Here is an 18,310-nt window from a genome sequence, read left to right as displayed (position 1 = left end):
CTTCTCTTACTACTTCCTGCTGGAGGGGGGCGCTGTATCTTATGGGGACATAAAGAAAATTTTAGGATTATGGAATAGTCCATGAGGCTGTATTGTCTGAGCCAGTTGCCTTCAAACCATTCTGGATGTTGGATCATCTGGGCCATGGTGTCATCAGAGACCTTTCAGGGGGTCTTGGCTGGTCAAACCTGATGTATCTTAATCTGGAACAAATCCATAGCCTCTGGCTTTCTGTGGGAACAAAAGCAGAGTCTCCTTTCCAAAGCAACATATCCTTATATCCAAAATTTGAAGTCAAGGTACCTTTAAAATATACATTTTGGGCCGGGCGGTGGTGGCACACGCCTTTAATCCCAGCACTTGGGAGGCAGAGGCAGGTGGATCTTTGTGAGTTCGAGGCCAGCCTGGTCTACAGAGCGAGATCCAGGAAAGGTGCAAAGCTACACAGAGAAACTCTGTCTCGAAAAAAAAAAATAAAAAAAAAATAAAAAAAAAATATATACATTTTGGCATAACTCAGCAGCTTTTACAATCAAATGTTTTTCTGCAGTTAAAAATCCCAAAGACAACAAAATCCAGATTCTCTGTGTAATAGTCATCTTCACATAGCTTATTTTTTATATTAATTTTACTGTCTCTTTAAAGACTTTATTTTTTAAAACTATGTATTTGTTTATCTAACTGTATATATCACCTTTTTTTGTCTCTTTCAAGCCTACGTATATTTTACACACATTGTAAACTATTACATCTGAATCTGTCTTATTGTGAATCTATTGCTTTAAACTGCAGCAGCTGTGGCTGCTGACTCCACCCACTTCAGCTTCCCAACATGGCTACGTTTACCGCCAGCTCTGGGAGCTATTGTGGGTCTATGCTTTTATCCAAGCAGCGTGTAGCCCAGAAACCTTTTTTTTTTTTTTTTTTTTTTGGTTTTTTGAGACAGGGTTTCTCTGTGTAGTTTTGCGCCTTTCCTGGAACTCGCTTTGTAGACCAGGCTGGCCTCGAACTCACAGAGATCCGCCTGGCTCTGCCTCCCGAGTGCTGGGATTAAAGGCGTGCGCCACCACCGCCCGGCCAGAAACCTTTTTTTGTTTTGTACTAGCAAAGGCTAAATCCACCACACAGCTTAATGTGCCACTTGCAGAGACCTCATTCCCGCCATACGGCGGCAGGTCGAGCACACACCCTAGGTACCCACCAGTAGCTCAAACCGGCAGCTGCCACTCATTTGAGAGAGACAATTAGGAACTGTTTTCAAATCCGTTTTAGAATCTTTTCTCAGTTTTTAGGTGGAAACTCTTGCCACCATGTTGGACGCCATTTGTAGCTAGAGTTTTCCTGCCTGGCCCACAGTCAGGACAAATCTCTCTCACCTGCCAGTCCCACAGCCGCTCAGACCCGACCAAGTAAACACAGAGACTTATATTGGTTACAAACTGTATGGCTGTGGCAGGCTTCTTGCTAATTGTTCTTATAGCTTAAATTAATCCAATTCCATTAATCTATACCTTGCCACATGGCTCGTGGCTTACCGGCATCTTCACATGCTGTTTGTCATCGTGGCAGCTGGCAGTGTCTCTCCTAATAGTACCACTCCCTATGAGTATATGGGGGCCAATTACGTTCAAATACTACAGCAGGGGAACTTGATTTTTGGAGAAAATCTGAGAGAGAAAATGAAAAGTGAGCAAAGTCAATGGACATATGAAAAAGGCCAGAGAGAAACCCCCACTGGATGATGTCTGAGAGGAATTCTGGGAAATCTGTCTGGAGACTATGTACCAGTACAGACTCTTCCTCATGGCCACTGATATTACAAAGCTGAGTGTGCTTTTCTAAGAAAGATCTTCCACCGTTTTTTTTGTTTGTTTGTTTGTTTGTTTTTGTTTTTGTTTTTTCGAGACAGGGTTTCTCTGTGTAGCTTTGCGCCTTTTCCTGGAACTCACTTGGTAGCCCAGGCTGGCCTCGAACTCACAGAGATCCGCCTGGCTCTGCCTCCCGAGTGCTGGGATTAAAGGCGTGCGCCACCACCGCCCGGCTCTAAGAAAGATCTTAATTCTGCATCATGGATGAGACAAGGCTTGAGGCACCAATGTTTTTTGTTTGTTTCACAGTTTCACACTTGGAATTTTAGTTGTTTTCACACACTACACTAATTTCTTTCTCCTATTCTCCTTTCTTTCACTGGAGCCCTTCTTACAAACAAGCCTCCTTGAGAGACAGTTTTAATAAAAGATTTGTATGTTTTCTTGTCACTTTAAAAAAAAATCTGAACTTAAGAGGGATCGATATCTAAGCAAGATTCATTGGTGTGTATCTGTGATGCCAGGACTCACGGGGCTGAAGCAAGGATATGGTGAGGCCAGTCTGGGCTACCTTATCTCAAAAAAATAAAACTTTTTTAACACCTAATCTGACCTATGTCTTATTATCAAGGACCAAAATTATAACTGGAGATTTCTCCAGTCCCACCAGGGCCCGCAGCCGCTCAGACCCAAGTAAACACACAGAGACTTATATTACTTATAAACTGCATGGCTGTGGCAGGCTTCTTGCTATCTAGTTCTTATATCTTAAATTAACCCATTTCTATTAATCTATAAGTTGCCACGTGGCTTGTGGCTTACCGGTACTTTACATTTTACTTCTCATGGTGGCAGCGGCTGGCAGCATCTCCTGACTCAGCCTTCCTGTTCCCAGAATTCTCCTCTCTCTTTGTCCCGCCTATACTTCCTGCCTGGCTACTGGCCAATCAGCACTTTATTTATTAACCAATCAGAGCAACACATTCACAGCATACAGAACAATATCCACACAAAATTATTAAAAATACTATATGGGAATTATGGTATGGTCATTAGCTTCCTGATTACTTTCCATGTTTTCTACAGCTCCCTGGCATGTTTGAGGATATCCTTACAATGTGTCATATTTCACTTGTCAGTACAAATACTTGTTTATAGACCTTCCCAAATGGCAGTGGAAACTCATAAGACAAATTACATCAGACTATAAATAACAAATGTTCCAGGAGCTAATATTCTTCCTAATGAAGTTACACTCTAAACATTTTTGTAAGCATAAAAATAAATTCCAATGATCTTCTTTCCAGTGAACAACATCTTTAAGTGAACAACTTAAAACATCTGTTCCTGTTAAATAATTACTGAGATGTTCCATGATTTTATCTCAGGTTATTTCCTTTTCCCTGATGGCATCTTCCCACTGTGAGTACACTGTTAATTCACTCACACACTAACTCCTACATCTGCCATTGATGAAATGCTGGAGAATCAGTTCCAATTGCTGTTCAGCCGTGGCTCTTGCAGAAGCATTTTTTCTGAGCTCTGGCTTTTGTACACTCACATTTTAAACATTTGAGTTGTAAACAGGTCATTTGTTTTACATACCTACTTTGGGGAGGAACAGGTGTGTATTTGTTCATTATTTTCTAAGTTTAGGGTTGACATAATACCTAACTTAAACTTTAGAGGAATGGTGTGAAGAATGTCCACCCAGATGCCCCAATAGTTTATATTTGAATACATTTCCCTATCATTTTATATTTGTATAAACATAGTGTCATATTTTTTTCTGAACGTTGGAAAGCAGTTGCAGTCAGGATGTCTCTTTACCTCCCAAACACTTCAGTGCAGCCCTCATTCTAACAAGACTCTCTGCTTCCCTCCAGCAGGACAACAGCCAGGAGGCAGAGCACTTTCCCTGAGGCCGTGAAAGCAAAACTCAATGGACACATGCCAAACTCTAGAAGCACTCTCCAAATTAAATTGTAAATGCAATGCTTCCTGGTAACATTACTAAAGGGATTTTTAAAATAAACCTTCCAAGATGTTCACATAGTTCTGATACATGCTCCAACATGAACTGCCAGTGACATTTCTCTGTATGAGATAAGCCAGTTACGAAAGGACAAACACTGTGCTGATTCCAGGCATTAGAGGTCCCCACCAGAATAGTAAGATTCATAGGGACGAAAGTAGAATCTCTGAGCCTGTCCTGAGGGAAGGGAACGGGTGTTAGCATTCGTTAAAAGTTTGGTTTAGGATGATGAAAAGTTCCAGAAAGTAGTAATGAGTGTACACCATTGTGGGTGTGCTTAATGCTACTCAAGTATTCTTCCACAACAACATCAAGACAAGAGGGTGTAATGGTATATTGTTATCCTAGCACCTGGGAGGATCAGGAGTTCAAGGTCATCTTTAGCTACATATCGAGTTTGAGTCTAGCCTGGACTATATGAAACTCTGTATCAAATGATAAAACAATGGTCTCATTTTATTTTCCTGGTTTCTGGTGTTACTACAGACTGTATGCTCACATCTGAAGCTCTGGAGCTAGGAGCCTCCAATAAGAGGTAACATGTGACATTTGCTTCTCTGGGTCTAGATTACCTCACTCAGTGTGATTTTTTCTAGTTCTATCCACTTTTGTGCAAATTTCATGATTTTATTTTTCTTTGCAACTGAATAGTAGTCTAGAGTGTATTTGTATCATATTTTCATTATCCATTCATCAGTTGAAGGACATACATATACTTCATTGTTATTTTCATTTTCTAACTATTGTGACTAGAGTGGCATATTTTCCTCTTTTTTGAAATTCTGACTCCTGCCAGCACATTTACACTAAATAAAAAAAAAATAATGATTTAAAATTATTCCGAATGAGTGACAGTATAACTCAGGAATCAAGTAATCCTGAAAGGTTAAAAGGAAAACATAAAATAATATGTAATGAGCTCTTACCACATCATCTTGTTTATATCCTCAAACAGCCTGAAGGGTGAATTACCTATAGGCCTCAGGTAGTGTGAGAAGCTCTGGGTAGGAAAGTTGTCTTGATTGATAACACCAAACCCGCTGGTGTTTACCACGTTGAGACTGCAGGGAAAATGACCTGCAGATGGACTCTTCCATTCCCAGAGTTCCCCCTTTCCTTTCCTATAAATCCCAAGATCCCCACACCATGTGTGCACACTCTCAACTCTTAGGAAAGGCTATAGCCTTTCAGTTGTTCTGATTGAAAGAACAATTCTGTTTCTGAGACGCCTGGCTTCTTCCCTTCATGTCCACATCACTTCCATCAATCCCAATCTAACACAGCCCACGAGCTACATATCATTATAACTAGTTCATAGAAGAGAAACTGAGGCTAAAAGCTTAAACATGACCAAGCACAGAAACTTTGAGAGTGGCAAGCTTAGAGCCCAGACAAATCTGAAACAAAACCTTGAGCTTCTTTCTCATTTTCAATGAAGAGCTTGGGCTTTCTCTACAGAGAATGGAAAATTCCACGCTGGGCAGAGGGAAGAGCAATACATATAGGCTTGCATGTGTATGGGACAATCAAGAAAATCTGAGTGGTCTAGGGTATTAATCCCTCCTCTTGTAGCTTTTGTAGACAGAGGAGTAATTTGCAGGTGTTAGAAGCAGAGCTTGAGATGCAGAATTCCTCACTAGCCATGTGATTCTAGAGGTATTCTGGAAAAAAAGTTGAAGTATCTCTTTTCTCTTACTCAAAAGTAGCCAGTATTCTAGCTTCTAAAATGTTTCCCTCCGAATTACACACTAGTGGAGCCTGGAAGAGTGATACATGCCTTTAATAGAAAGGTGGATCTCTGTGACCTTGAGTCCAGCCCTATTTACATAGTGAGTTCCAGGCTATCCAGAGCTACATAGTGAGACCCAGTCTCAAGAAATAACTAAGTAACTAATGTAATTGAACTATACGTTAATGGACTCAAGCAGCTATAGTACTGATGTGTTGGATGTTTCAGTAAACGTGAAGTTTGTTAGAATTGTACACATTGTGTATGCAGCTAAAATGTTCACTTTTGTTACTGAATAGTACTCTGTTTTATGACTGTCACATTATTTATCAATTTTAATTCCATTAAAATTATTTCTGCTTTTTCGGCTTTCGGCTCGGCGGAGGCTACGGTGCAACTTTCTTCGGTCGTCCCGAATCCGGGTTCATCCGACACCAGCCGCCTCCACCATGCCGCCCAAGTTCGACCCCAACGAGATCAAAGTCGTGTACTTGAGGTGCACCGGAGGTGAGGTCGGCGCCACGTCCGCCCTGGCCCCCAAGATCGGCCCCCTGGGTCTGTCTCCAAAAAAAGTTGGTGATGACATTGCCAAGGCAACCGGAGACTGGAAAGGCCTCAGGATCACAGTGAAGCTGACCATCCAGAACAGACAGGCCCAGATTGAGGTGGTACCCTCTGCCTCTGCCCTGATCATCAAAGCCCTCAAGGAGCCACCAAGAGACAGAAAGAAGCAGAAGAACATTAAACACAGTGGAAACATCACTTTTGACGAGATTGTCAACATTGCCCGGCAGATGCGACACCGGTCTTTAGCCAGAGAACTTTCTGGAACTATTAAAGAGATCCTGGGTACTGCACAGTCTGTGGGCTGCAATGTGGACGGGCGCCATCCTCATGACATCATTGACGACATCAACAGTGGTGTGGTGGAATGCCCAGCTAGTTAGAAGCAACAAGAGAGAATATTTCAATAAAAGACCATCTGTCTGATAAAAAAAAAAAAAAAAAAAAAAAAAAAAAAAAAAAAAAAAAAAAAAAAAAAAAAAAAAAAAATTATTTCTACATGCAGTTATAGTAAAAAATACTGTTGCAACCTACCCACACAATTTTGATGTGTTTGCATGCATATGACTGAATTAATGTTTCTGTTTGATTTTTGTATATAATGCCATTTCTGCCAAGTTGTAACAATGTACATTTCTACCAAAAGCAAGCCCACATCAATTTTTATTCAAATCAACATTATTTTTATTTTTCACAGACAGGGTCTCACTGTGTAGTTTTGGCTAACCTGGAACTCACTATATAGTCTGGGTTCAATCTCTTTCTATTAATGATCTAAGGAACAGCTGGCATACATTCAGGGACAACTTTGGGATCAGAGACTAAGTTGTGGCATGCTAGTGTACCAGGAACTGCTTTTACTGTACGTGGACTCCTGAAGCTGTAGGTCCTAGATATAGAACAATGCTCAGCCATGATTGACATAAAGAAGAAAAGAGCAGCACAAATGAATTGGGATAATATAGAAAGAATACTCAAAGTTTGGTTTATTCAATGAAACACCCTCCAGAACCTTATAGAATAGGCTTCACATTTCTCCCAAGTCAGATACACTATAAAATGTGGCGAGCCATCTGCTTCCCATGTAGTTCCTGAGCCATCTTGTTTGACTGAGCTTTATGTATATTTTATACTGCTCCTAACGTACTGGAGGAAGTGTTACTCGGGGGTTACTCCAGTTAAGAAATCTCTTGAGACAAAGCATTGTTGGGAAAAAAAAAATACCAAGAGTTGCTTCTACTAACTCCTTGACTTCCTGTCTTACCATAAGATTTCTTCCTCACCCAGGATCCTCCCTACTGTGATACTATCTGCCAAGAGGGAGGTTTCACCAAAACCAATCAGAAGCAGGTACCACACTCGCAGAACTCCAGAACGGCAAGATAAATCAACCTGTCCTTACAAACTAACCATCATAAAGAATTTTTGCTATGGTAACTGAGAACACACTAATGCAGCCCATGCAAACTGTGTTCCAGGGAATTATGTATTGAACTTATATTACATAAAGAGTGCAGATAATCTTCTAGGACACGTTCCGTCCAGGAACTGTTCTGTGATGCTGAATTCAGACGAGTTAACACTGGAAGAGAAAATATGAGTGGAAGGAGTTCATTTGTAGCAGACTAGTGTCCTACTAGGTGTTGGGTCCAAAGTGGCCCCACAGAATGGCAGTGCTGGTGACACTGTCCTAAACAGAACAACTCCGGCCTGGTAAACAGGATTGTTTATTGGGTAAACAGCGGCCTGAAGATGGGTTTCTGTTTAGCAGAAGCCTCCCTTAATCTGGCCCAAGATCAACTACTTTGGGCGAGGGCATCTAATTCATGGTCAATCCAACCTGAACAGCCTGAGTTGTCTCAAAGACCCCACTTGGATGACTATCATAGAAAATCCAATCACTTTTCTACCGTTTTGCTCTTCCTCTGCTCTCCATCCCCCTAGACACAGCCTTGGCAGTTTGATCCCCAATTAAAATGTTTCTTTCTACCCACTGTGCCATCACTTACATTTGGCGCCCCTTCTAACCGAAACAAACTGTCGATTTGAACCCTCCTTGGTACGGATCGCTTTCTTCTGTGGGCTCCTGCCTCCCACCATACTCGACTCCAAAATTTTAGAGTCCACCTCTCCTGGGGTTTTCTCCTCTGCTTACACACACTTGTCTCTCCTTGCCTACCGGGTGTCAACTCGGAGCTATTTTCTTTGTCTCTATGTCTCTCGTTGGCTCCCTGGAGCCTGTTTCTCTGTCCACTCAACAAAAGTTGTGCTGGTGTGTCAAGCAGCTTCTCCCGTGCTACTGAGCGCCCCATCAAATGGAAAGGGATACCTCTCCACTATGATTCAGGGCATCTCTCTGATAAATCTCTTTCCCTTTGGGGACACCCCCAGGAGCAGGAAAGGACAGAAAGGGCCTCCCATGATAGACAGAGATACCATCTTCTGGCAGCTGCCCCGAGGCCATCAGCAAAGAGAATGGGTCACCAATGGGGTCCACCTGGAGCTTGCTTCAAAGGTGATGTGATGGCTCTCTTGGTTGTCAACTTGACTATTTCTGGAATAAACTACAGTCCAGAAATGGAGGGCACACCTGTGATCTGGATCTGGTCTTTGATCCTGATCTTGAGGCGGGAACACACACACCTTTAATTTGGGCTGCAAACACCTTCTGCTGGAAACTCATGTAAGGACATGGAAGAAGGAAGGTTTTGTTCTTTGCCTGCTTGCCCTTGCCAGCACATCCATCCCTTCACCGTTGCTGGAACCTACTTCTTAGGGACTCCAGCATAATAGAAGACCAGCTGAGACACCAGCCTTGTGGGACTCTAGATTCTTGGACTTTCCATTCACAGCCACCCATTGTTAGATTAGTTGGACTGCAGCCTGTATGTCATTCCAATAAATTCCCTTCATTCCATAAGTTCTCTGACTCTAGAGAACCTTGACTAATACAGTTTGCAACACTACTCACTAGACAAAGACATGCCCTACACATTGCTGGCCACTAGGACTTTGTCCAAATTGTGAACTCTGGAGGGTTGACTATCCACTCTGCCTTGCCAAGTAAGGCCAGTCTCCTATGTTCCTCCATAGGAAAATCTCTTAGATCTTCTGCATCTGGCTGCCAGAGATTGATGCTGTCCTATGTGGTGGTCAAAGACTAACAAAGCTGCCCTGGGACCTTGGCCCCCAACAACCATAAGGAGCCAAGAGTGACTGTGTAGATAGCTTGTAAGTCTCTGTCATTTTTAATATATTTCTCAGGAGTGACTTCGTCTATACTTCCTGCTTCCTTTGGTAAAACTTGCCTTCAAGTCTCCGCTATGGGTACTGATGGCTGGCCTCACCAGCGTAGACTTACAGGCCCTCTCCCCGCTTACCTCCAGGGCCACCTGATTGCTCATTCCTTCTTCAAGTGCCTAGTCGCCCAGGAATACCATCATGGCAATATAAAATTTTGCCCTTCTCTCTTTTCCCCCTGACCCCAGCCCCACTCCCTCACCCTTGGCAGTTTGATCCCAAATAAATCTTTCTTTCTACCCATACAGCAGTCTAGATCAGTGGTTTACTGAACCCTCACTTACACTAGGCAGGCTGGAGAAGGGTGTTCAATTTTTGTTGTTGTTTTGAAACAGTTTTTTGTTTGTTTTGTTTTGTTTTTTGGTTCTCTGAGACAGGGTTTCTCTATGTGGCCCTGCTGTCCTGGAACTTGATTTGTAGACCAGACTGGCCTCAAACTCACAGAGATCCTCCTGCCTCTGCTAGGATTAAAGGAGTGTGCCACTATGCCTGGCTGTTGTTGTTTTTGAACAGTTTTTTTTGTTTGTTTGCTTGTTTGTTTTTTTTTGTTGCTGCTATTGTCTTTAAACAGTTTTACTGTATAGCCCAGAGTGGCCTTTAGCTCGTGCCAATCTCCCTGTCTCAGCTTGAGTGTGGAATTACAATTGTGAGACACCCTGCCTGGCTAAGTTTTGTATCACTTTGTTTTCGTTGTTGTTTTTACTTCACTGTGATAACAGGAGTAAGCAATGGTGGATGCATGGCACAGCACTGTGGACTGCAAATGCAGTATTGAACAGCAGTTACGACAAAAAGAATAAACCCAAATTTCCACTCCTCCCTTCCACTCCACTTCTCCCTCCTGCACCCCTTCAAAACAATTTCAGACTTTGATTCTGTTCATTTTACAATTTAAGTGAATCATAAGTTGAGTCATAAATTATTTGTCATTTTATGGTTTGCCTCCCTTGGCATAATGTCTTCATAACTCCTTCATGTTATTGTGGTTTTGTAGAATTTCCTGATTTTTCTAAGGCTGAATAACATTCATTCACTGTCATGTGCATAGCACATCTGCTTTATACATTCATTCACTGATGGACATTTACACTCTTTCCCTATCTTGGCTATTGTAAATACCACTGAAGTGAACAGAGGAGAGACTAACGTTTCCACTCTTCTGGATAAATATCCAGGAGTGATAGTGCAGGGTCATACAGTAGTTCTAACCTTTAAATTTTTCTGAGGAGTCCCCACATGGCTGAAGCACAGCAGTCATCAGAACCTACCAATAGCAGCAGCTTTGGGGGCATAGGCATGAGAGATGTCAGTCCCTCTGGGGGTAGGAATGAGGCATACCAGTGGCCTGTCACCTTGCATGGAATGGTGTGAGGCTTCAAGCATCTTGTTTCCCTAGTGACCTCTCTACTCAGGCACTGTGCAGAGCTTGTCCAAGATTTTGTTTGTTCTAATGGCTGTAGCTATCTCCTTAGAGTACTTAACACTCAGACTAGTATGACCACAGTCTCAGTGACAATAGACGCCTCGACCCAGGTCTACTGGTTGATGTGTATGCTTCTGCATCAACATCTTTAAAACACTATTCTTGAGTATGTCTCCAAGAAGTCTGTCACCTCAGACAGGCAGGGAGGACAGACAGATCTCCACCAAGAACTTCATGTTCGTGTCCTTAACTAGATGGGCCAGCTTGGAGACAAGAGTCCATTTTCTGTCTTTGGACTCGCCTCCATGAGCCCCTTAGTGAATCCTTCTCCCTAATCATTGCAGCAATCATTCCCCATAGGTCTTTGCCCAAACATGGGCCATCTAGCCACACCAATGTCATTGCTATTAGGTATTTTCCAGGAGAAGAAGGGGTTGTAGATTCTTTTGCCATTGATTGCAGAAACTCTTTCTGTATTTCAGAGCTAATTCTTTATCAAATACATGGCTTACAAATAGCTTCTGTAATGCTCTAGGTTGCTTTTTCATGATGTTGGTAGTTTCCTTGGATGTACAAATGGCTAATTATCAAGAAACTAAAAAGTGTCACCATTTGGATTCTGCATTTATTTGCTCAATATATTTATCAAGCATATATTATGTGGCAGGACCCTTTAAAAGACCTATTTATGCTATGTTTTTGAGTATTTGCCTATATGTATGTGTGTAAGTCATCTGAGTGCCTAAGAGGATGTTGGAGTCCCTGGAACAGGAGTTACAGATGCTTGTGATCTGTTATATGGGGGAGAGAATGGAACCTAGGTCCTCTGAAAGACCAGCAAATGCTCTTAAGTGCTAAGCCATCTCTCCAACTAGGTCCATGCCAGGACCTTTTAAAGATGCTGTTGCTGTCATAAGAGATGGTAAAAATCCTTGCTTTTGTTGAGCTCAGATTCTAGTGAGGAAAGGTAGACATTAAGTAAATGAATAAACAAATCAAACCCCTAGCATGAGAGGTGGTGCCCTAACACCTGAGATTTACTTTAAAATTACTCCAGAACAAAACAAAAAAGTGGTAGTAAGGTAGGTTAAATGGGAGTGGAAAATGTTACTGTTAATGAACACATAATGCTCCACTACACCACTTTCTCACACCCGCTGGTTGGTGAGACACTAAAGCAGATGTGAACAGGGCATGTGCAGTGTGGTTAGGGAAGGCCTGCTAAGAGAGGGCACTGGAGAAGCACAGAAGGCAGGCCACACGGTCACTCACGCTATCTCATCTGCTTTGTGAGCACCTCCCATCTGAAAAGGCAAAGAAGGAAAAAATCTAAATTGCTGCCTTCGAGGTGCTGGGTGAGACAGCGTGAGGACACAAATTTTGATCATTTGCGATCACATCCTTGGTAGTTGGTTTCGATGTAACTAGGTTATTGGAGTGCTTTCTGGGAATGCAGTACATTTTTATACCAAGCTTGTGTTTACTGTTTTTTTAAGTATTCATCTTCCTTGAACAACTTCCACACCCACAATTCATTGCCCTTGTCCTTTTCTCTTGGGTGATACTGTGCTTCCCAGTCCACAGATTGTCCCAGCGCTGGTCACAGTGACTTCATTTGCATTTCCTTGTCTTCTTATATCATTATCAGGAGGAAAGATGCCATCATCCTGCTGTCAGTTAGAGCACCTTTGGTCCCACAGCATTTGCTCACTTTGTGCTTAAGATTCATCACAATAGAAACATTCTGTGAACACCTCATTCCTACCTGTTTCTCAAGGTGTCCTAATGGCTTTACACTTTCCTCCTGATTCAGTCACTTCAGTTTTCAGCTTTTTATTGTATCAATATACAACTCCACTCTTCAATGTCAGATATTTCACCCTCTCATCAATTCTACCCCATACCAAGAATCTGAGCACTCCAATACTTTGATATTCTCTCTAAGCCCCACCCCCACCGTTCCCATTTCCCTTAAACAGCAGAATTAGCTTCTTTTCTTTTTGCCTCATTGAATTCTCTTTTGAAAAGCTCGAGGTATTTTTTTGTTTTTTGTTTTGTTTTGTTTTTTTTTACTCACAGCTCAGTATACTGTGAATAGTATATTTAAAACAAATGATAAAAATGAGTCAAAATACCTTTTAAATAATGAAAGTAAGTATTCTTGTGTGTGAAACTTCAGTTTCGGCTATAACTTACACATAGTGACTATTATGAATTTGTCTGAACAGGTCTTTTTGTGGCTGATGTTGGTTTGAAAGCTCAGTGGCTAGCAGGCCTAGCTTTTGATATGTTAAATGCAAGCAAAAAGAGCTTGGCGAAACCTTTTCACTCTCCAGGTTTGCAAGACAATTATCTTCCTACAGAGGTCAAGAAAGTCAGCTTGGAGTCTCAAAGCTAATCACTGTCCTTTTTGGTGTAGCTTCTTTTGTGCAATAATCCTCTGCAGGCTTTTGTGCAATAAACCTCAAACCTGGGGGTAGGAAGGCTGCAAAGAGGAATTAAAGCTATCAGTATAAATTGTGAAATATCCTATTAGCCATACCAATTTTGAGTTCCAGCTTCCATACAGATTTTCAGCAGTTGAAGCAAAGAAGGCAGCTTTTCTTTTTGGCCCCAGACGTTGCTGAGGAGAGTTAAGCAACAGATGGACAGCTATGGGAAGGGATGCTGGCATGTATCTCTGTTAAAGGAAGGCAGTATCTCTGTTAAGGATTTTCTTTAGCAAACTAGGTCAGCCAGGTGGTTATGGGTAAACATTGTGGTTAGCACTCCTTCCTTACATCTAGAGTTGCAGATGTATCTCCAACAGCAGGACAGGAGTTTCCACAGACTCTTGTGTCCTTACTACCCAGAATATCTTTAAAAACAAAACCAATCAACCAAAAAACAAAAAAAAAAAAACTGTTGTTTTTAAATACATAAGCAAATTTCCTTAAGAACTGTCTATTTCCAGAATCAACAGCAACAAAATATCCTTTGTCTTCTCATAGGGATTACGTATTTGAAAAAGAAGCGGAAGAAAGAACAGAATACAGAAACCTGAATAAAACGGAGGGTGGCAGCCTTTAGATACATTCTGATTTAGATGTTAGAAGAGTTAGAGCTGAGTGTGTTGATGCACGCCTTTAGTCCCAGTACTTTGGAGGCAGAGGCAGGAGGATATCTGTGAGTTTGAGACCAGCCTGGTCACATGTTGAGTTCCAGAACAGCCAGAACTACATAAAGAAATCCTGTCTCAAAGAATAGTAACAAATGATTACCTCGATAAAAGGGAAGAATAACAATGGTTACTGTGATTCACTTTGTATGATTCTGGCATACAGAATCATTGTTAATTTGGCATACAGAATCGTTTTTTAAGAGAGATGGAGCCTATATGGAGAGTGGTTTTTGAGAGAAGGTAATGAGTTTATTTTTAAACACAATAAGTCTGCTATGCAGAAAATCAAGGGGAAAGGTCAAAATAGTCTTTGGAAAATCTTATCCAGACTTCAGAAGAAAGGGTGGAGTCAAGGATTTCAGAATTGACTTGTGTGAGGTGGTCATTTCATGTGATGAAAGTGACCAAAGGAGATCGCTATAGAATTATGAATAAAGGTGACCAAAGTAAGGAGGCAGGAATCTGAAATTTAGGGACAATACAAAGTTCATAGACTAGAATAGGGAATTAATGTGCTGTCTTAATCTTGCGTTTGTTCTTTCTTCCGTAATTGTATAGGCAGCATTGACCAACTCCTTCAGATTTCCTTCTCTCTCTCCCCTGTTTCCATTTGTAGATAATGTGTTAACTGTTGAGGCTAACACAGAGGGAACACTGACATTCTGAGATCTGCATCCAGGAGGCTGGTGGGAAAAAAGAGAACTGAGGCTCAAGACACTTGTTACTTTCCTAAGATACACAAATCAACAAAAATATCTCTTTCCTTGCTTCTAGTCTTCACATTCCTTAAATTGCAACTTTAGAGTGTGAATTACATTATATTACTTAGAATATTTAAATAATGCCAAATGCAATTTCTTTTTTGCCAGGAAATTTCCAAGTTCGTCAAAGTTCTTGCTAAAATAATTTTTACAGGCAGATAGATGTTATTAAACTCTTCTGTAGGTAATGATTTTTAGAAATCTGTCAAGCTTGTGACTATAGCTCAAGGTAAACCAGAATTTTTTACTTTTTAGAAAATACATTGCTAGGTTGTCTCAAACAGGCCTTGGAAAGACTTAAGATGTAAAATATTAACATATTGAGAAGAAAAGACAACTCAAGGCCAGAAAGGTGTTAGAGTTGGGATAAAATGTAAAGTAATAATTTATATTATAACTTTTTAAATTATAAGTCATTAAGAGGGATAAATGGTTATTTAAGGCCAGGTTCCTTCAGACATTTTTGATCCCACTATAAACTTTAAAGATACTTTCTATTTGAAGAACACATACTGAGGAGAGAATGAGGATGTTAAAGACCTTTGCCATCAAGTGGTTAGGTAGTCTTAGACATAGCATGTCAGCTCTTCAGGCCTGAATTTTCCTACCTATAAAATATGAGCATTGGAGTTACTAAGGAACCTTCATGTCTAGTAGACACACAGAGGTGTGAACGATTTACCAGTATAAATTACATCAGTAATATGTATGTATATTATATATTACTGAAATGTTTTTAAAACTGAAGTATAAAACTTTGGCTCTGAAATATGTATAAGCCAAAAAAATTCAGAAAAGCAGTCTATGATTGCCCTCTTCTGTTAAGTATATTGACAAAGATATTTAAAAACAAAACTAATTTATAATGTTACCCTAACACATATTTGTTTACTCAGAATAAAGTATATTCAAACACTGTATTCACTTAAGTTTGATAAAACATTTAAGAATGTTTCAGATAATGTGAAAACCCATGGCTCTTCTTGCATTAAGACATTAACTACAGGCCTAACAAGCACAAGGCCCTGGGTTCGGTCCTCAGCTCCAGTTTAAAAAAAAAAAAAAGACATTAACTAACCCAAGAAAATAGTATTAGGCATCATGAATTGATGACACAAAATATAAATATTTTACAAAACATAAAAATATTTTAAAATGCTGCAAAGATTTAGGAAAAGAGTTGATCTAGTTTTTCAGTTTGCCTCTGAAAATCACAAAGAAGAATTTTATTATATAATATGCTACTTAGAATTTTAAACTTTAAGAACATATGATGTGGGCCTAGTGGCATCCAAATCTGTAACCCCTGTCACTCAGGAGGCTGAAGCAGGGGGATCACAAATTTGAGGTCAGCCCCAGCAATGTAGCAAAATTTTGATTCAAAAAAGTTTGGGGAAGCAGTTCAATGGCTGTGTGCTGGCCTTGTGTGCACAGATTTTGAGGCCCATCCTCAGCACCACACAAAGACACACAAACACACACAGGCACACACACACAAGAAACAAAACAAAACACCAGTGTATGCTATATAACCTTAATGTTTCCTGGCAAGGAGTGGTATTAACAGGTATGAGTAAAAATGTTTTCTTTTTTAAAAATATTTTTTGTTACTGTTATTGCAGTTGTGGTAGTATATCAGAAATCAGAATTTTTAAATTGCAACATAAGTTCCTTTCGATCCCCAAATTCAGCTGCTTGATTAACTCATTCATTTAATAACTTTAAAATTGAAATTCACATACAGTAAGTTCGTTGTTTTAGAAGATGGTTTTAGCACATCCACAAGGTACAACTACTACTAATGCCCACTACCAGCCAGATTTCTCTTTGATTCAAGTACAACAATTCAGACTGTCAGTGTCAGAGTTTTCAAACGAAATCATGGAAGTTCGGTATTTACTCTAGACAGGTAAGACAAGGTTGAGGTCATCTGTGTTCCTGGCCAGAGATGTAACAATGTAACAATGGGAACAAAAGAAATATGTCTCCCGAGCCAAAGACAATGAGGAATGCTGAGTCAGGGATTACTGCCTGCTCGGCACAGCCTTGCCTACTTGTGAACTTGGACAGGTAAGCGAATGCCTTGTATGTCACTAGATGGAATCTGAGATCATCTTATTTTAGAGACTCAATCACCTATATTTTTCACTTTCACTTTGCAGACCAGGGGACCCAGAGAGACTCAATGATCAGCTCAAAATAAAATTCAGAGTAAAGCTTTTACATTCTTATCTAATGCTTGTTCTTCACACTAGTGATCAAATTCTCCTCCTTAGTACTCAGGATCCGGCCCCACCCCTTCCGCACTTCCCCTGGAAACCCACCCCCCCAACCTGTGTAGCCCTGGCTGTCCTGGAACTCACTCTGTAGGCCAGGCTGGCCTCAAACTCAGAGATCCTCCTCCTACCTCTACATCCTGAGTACTGGGATTAAAGATGTGCACCACCATTGCCCAGCAGGACTCAGTATTCTTGAAAGAATTTGCAAGGCTTCTATGATAATGGCTGAGTAGCTGATGGAGAAAACGTTTGCATTCCAGTGTCTTGCTGCGTTCTCTCAGGGTGGTAGCCACACCCGGAAACACAGGCAAGAACACTGTAAGACTGTGGAGAGCAAACCCTCTTTGAACGGCCTTACTCCCTTCCATTAGGATTCTTCTCTTATGACTTAATCACCTTTGTATATGATCTGTATCTCAGCATATGAATTTGGGGGTATATTCATACCGCAGCAACATGGATGGCCACAGGTTACGTTCTATGGGATTATTCGATGCTTAGCAGGTCTAAATCAGTTCCTGTCTTCTCCTTGTTAAAAAAATACCCTACATCAAACCACAGGGAACTCTAAAAACCAAAAATCGTACTAGGCGAGGAGGAGCAGACTCACAGTACTTGCTTCTTCTTCTCAAGGGCAATCTCATATATTTTTAAAGGTCCTAAACAAAAGGGAACCTGGGGTGCCACTTCACCGACTTACTAAGAAACCTGGAGAAAGCTGTCGTCACTATACCTTCAACTTGTTACCTTGCTTTTTCATGGTAGCAGTGAGGTCAAGTCAGGTGCAGCAAAGGAGAGGGAGAAGAGGCTGTGCCACCTGATGCATACCTCTGTCCTACAATTTTGCTTATTGTTTCTTAGGGAAACTGGTCTTTAAGGTATTCCCAAGTCTTCCTTGGCACTCAGAGTACCTGATAGTAATTTAACAACATGCAATTAGGTTTCCGGGGGGGTAGGGGTGGGGGGAAGACACTCACTGGATCAAATGTATTTCTTTGATAACTTCTGAAGCAATTTCAGCCTTCTTGGGTCACTAATAGTAAACATCTACTAGGGCTGCCCTAACAACGTGTTGCAGACTGGATGGCTTAGGAAACTGAAATTACTCCTCCCACTTCTAGAGGCTGTAAGTCTGATATCAAGGTGTCATTAGGGCGGGGCTCACTTTAGGCTTTGTCCTTGGCACTAAATGGCTGCTAGCTTGAGTCATCCTGGGGCCTTCCCCTGCATCCGTGTCCAGATTTCAATTCT

At 41.1% G+C, this 18,310-nt stretch overlaps 1 protein-coding gene and 1 long non-coding RNA gene across 3 annotated transcripts in view; one reads left to right on the top strand and one right to left on the bottom strand.

The window, feature by feature from the left end:
* The window catches only part of LOC128118231 (uncharacterized), a 53,985-nt gene that overhangs the window by 15,949 nt on the left and 19,726 nt on the right, over positions 1-18,310 (bottom strand). The gene's annotated exons all lie outside the window — the stretch shown is intronic.
* Positions 5,928-6,571, top strand: LOC128118230 (60S ribosomal protein L12). Its single transcript, XM_052750700.1, has one exon. The coding sequence runs from the start codon at positions 6,022-6,024 to the stop codon at positions 6,517-6,519; it is 498 nt and encodes a 165-aa protein (XP_052606660.1). The 5' UTR covers positions 5,928-6,021; the 3' UTR covers positions 6,520-6,571.

This window comes from Peromyscus californicus, unplaced genomic scaffold, assembly GCF_007827085.1.
Source record: "Peromyscus californicus insignis strain IS unplaced genomic scaffold, ASM782708v3 Scaffold_22__1_contigs__length_63687245, whole genome shotgun sequence".
Lineage (NCBI taxonomy): Eukaryota > Metazoa > Chordata > Mammalia > Rodentia > Cricetidae > Peromyscus > Peromyscus californicus.
The sequence above is the reverse complement of the archived record's forward strand: the minus strand, read 5'-3'. Positions and strand labels throughout refer to the sequence as shown.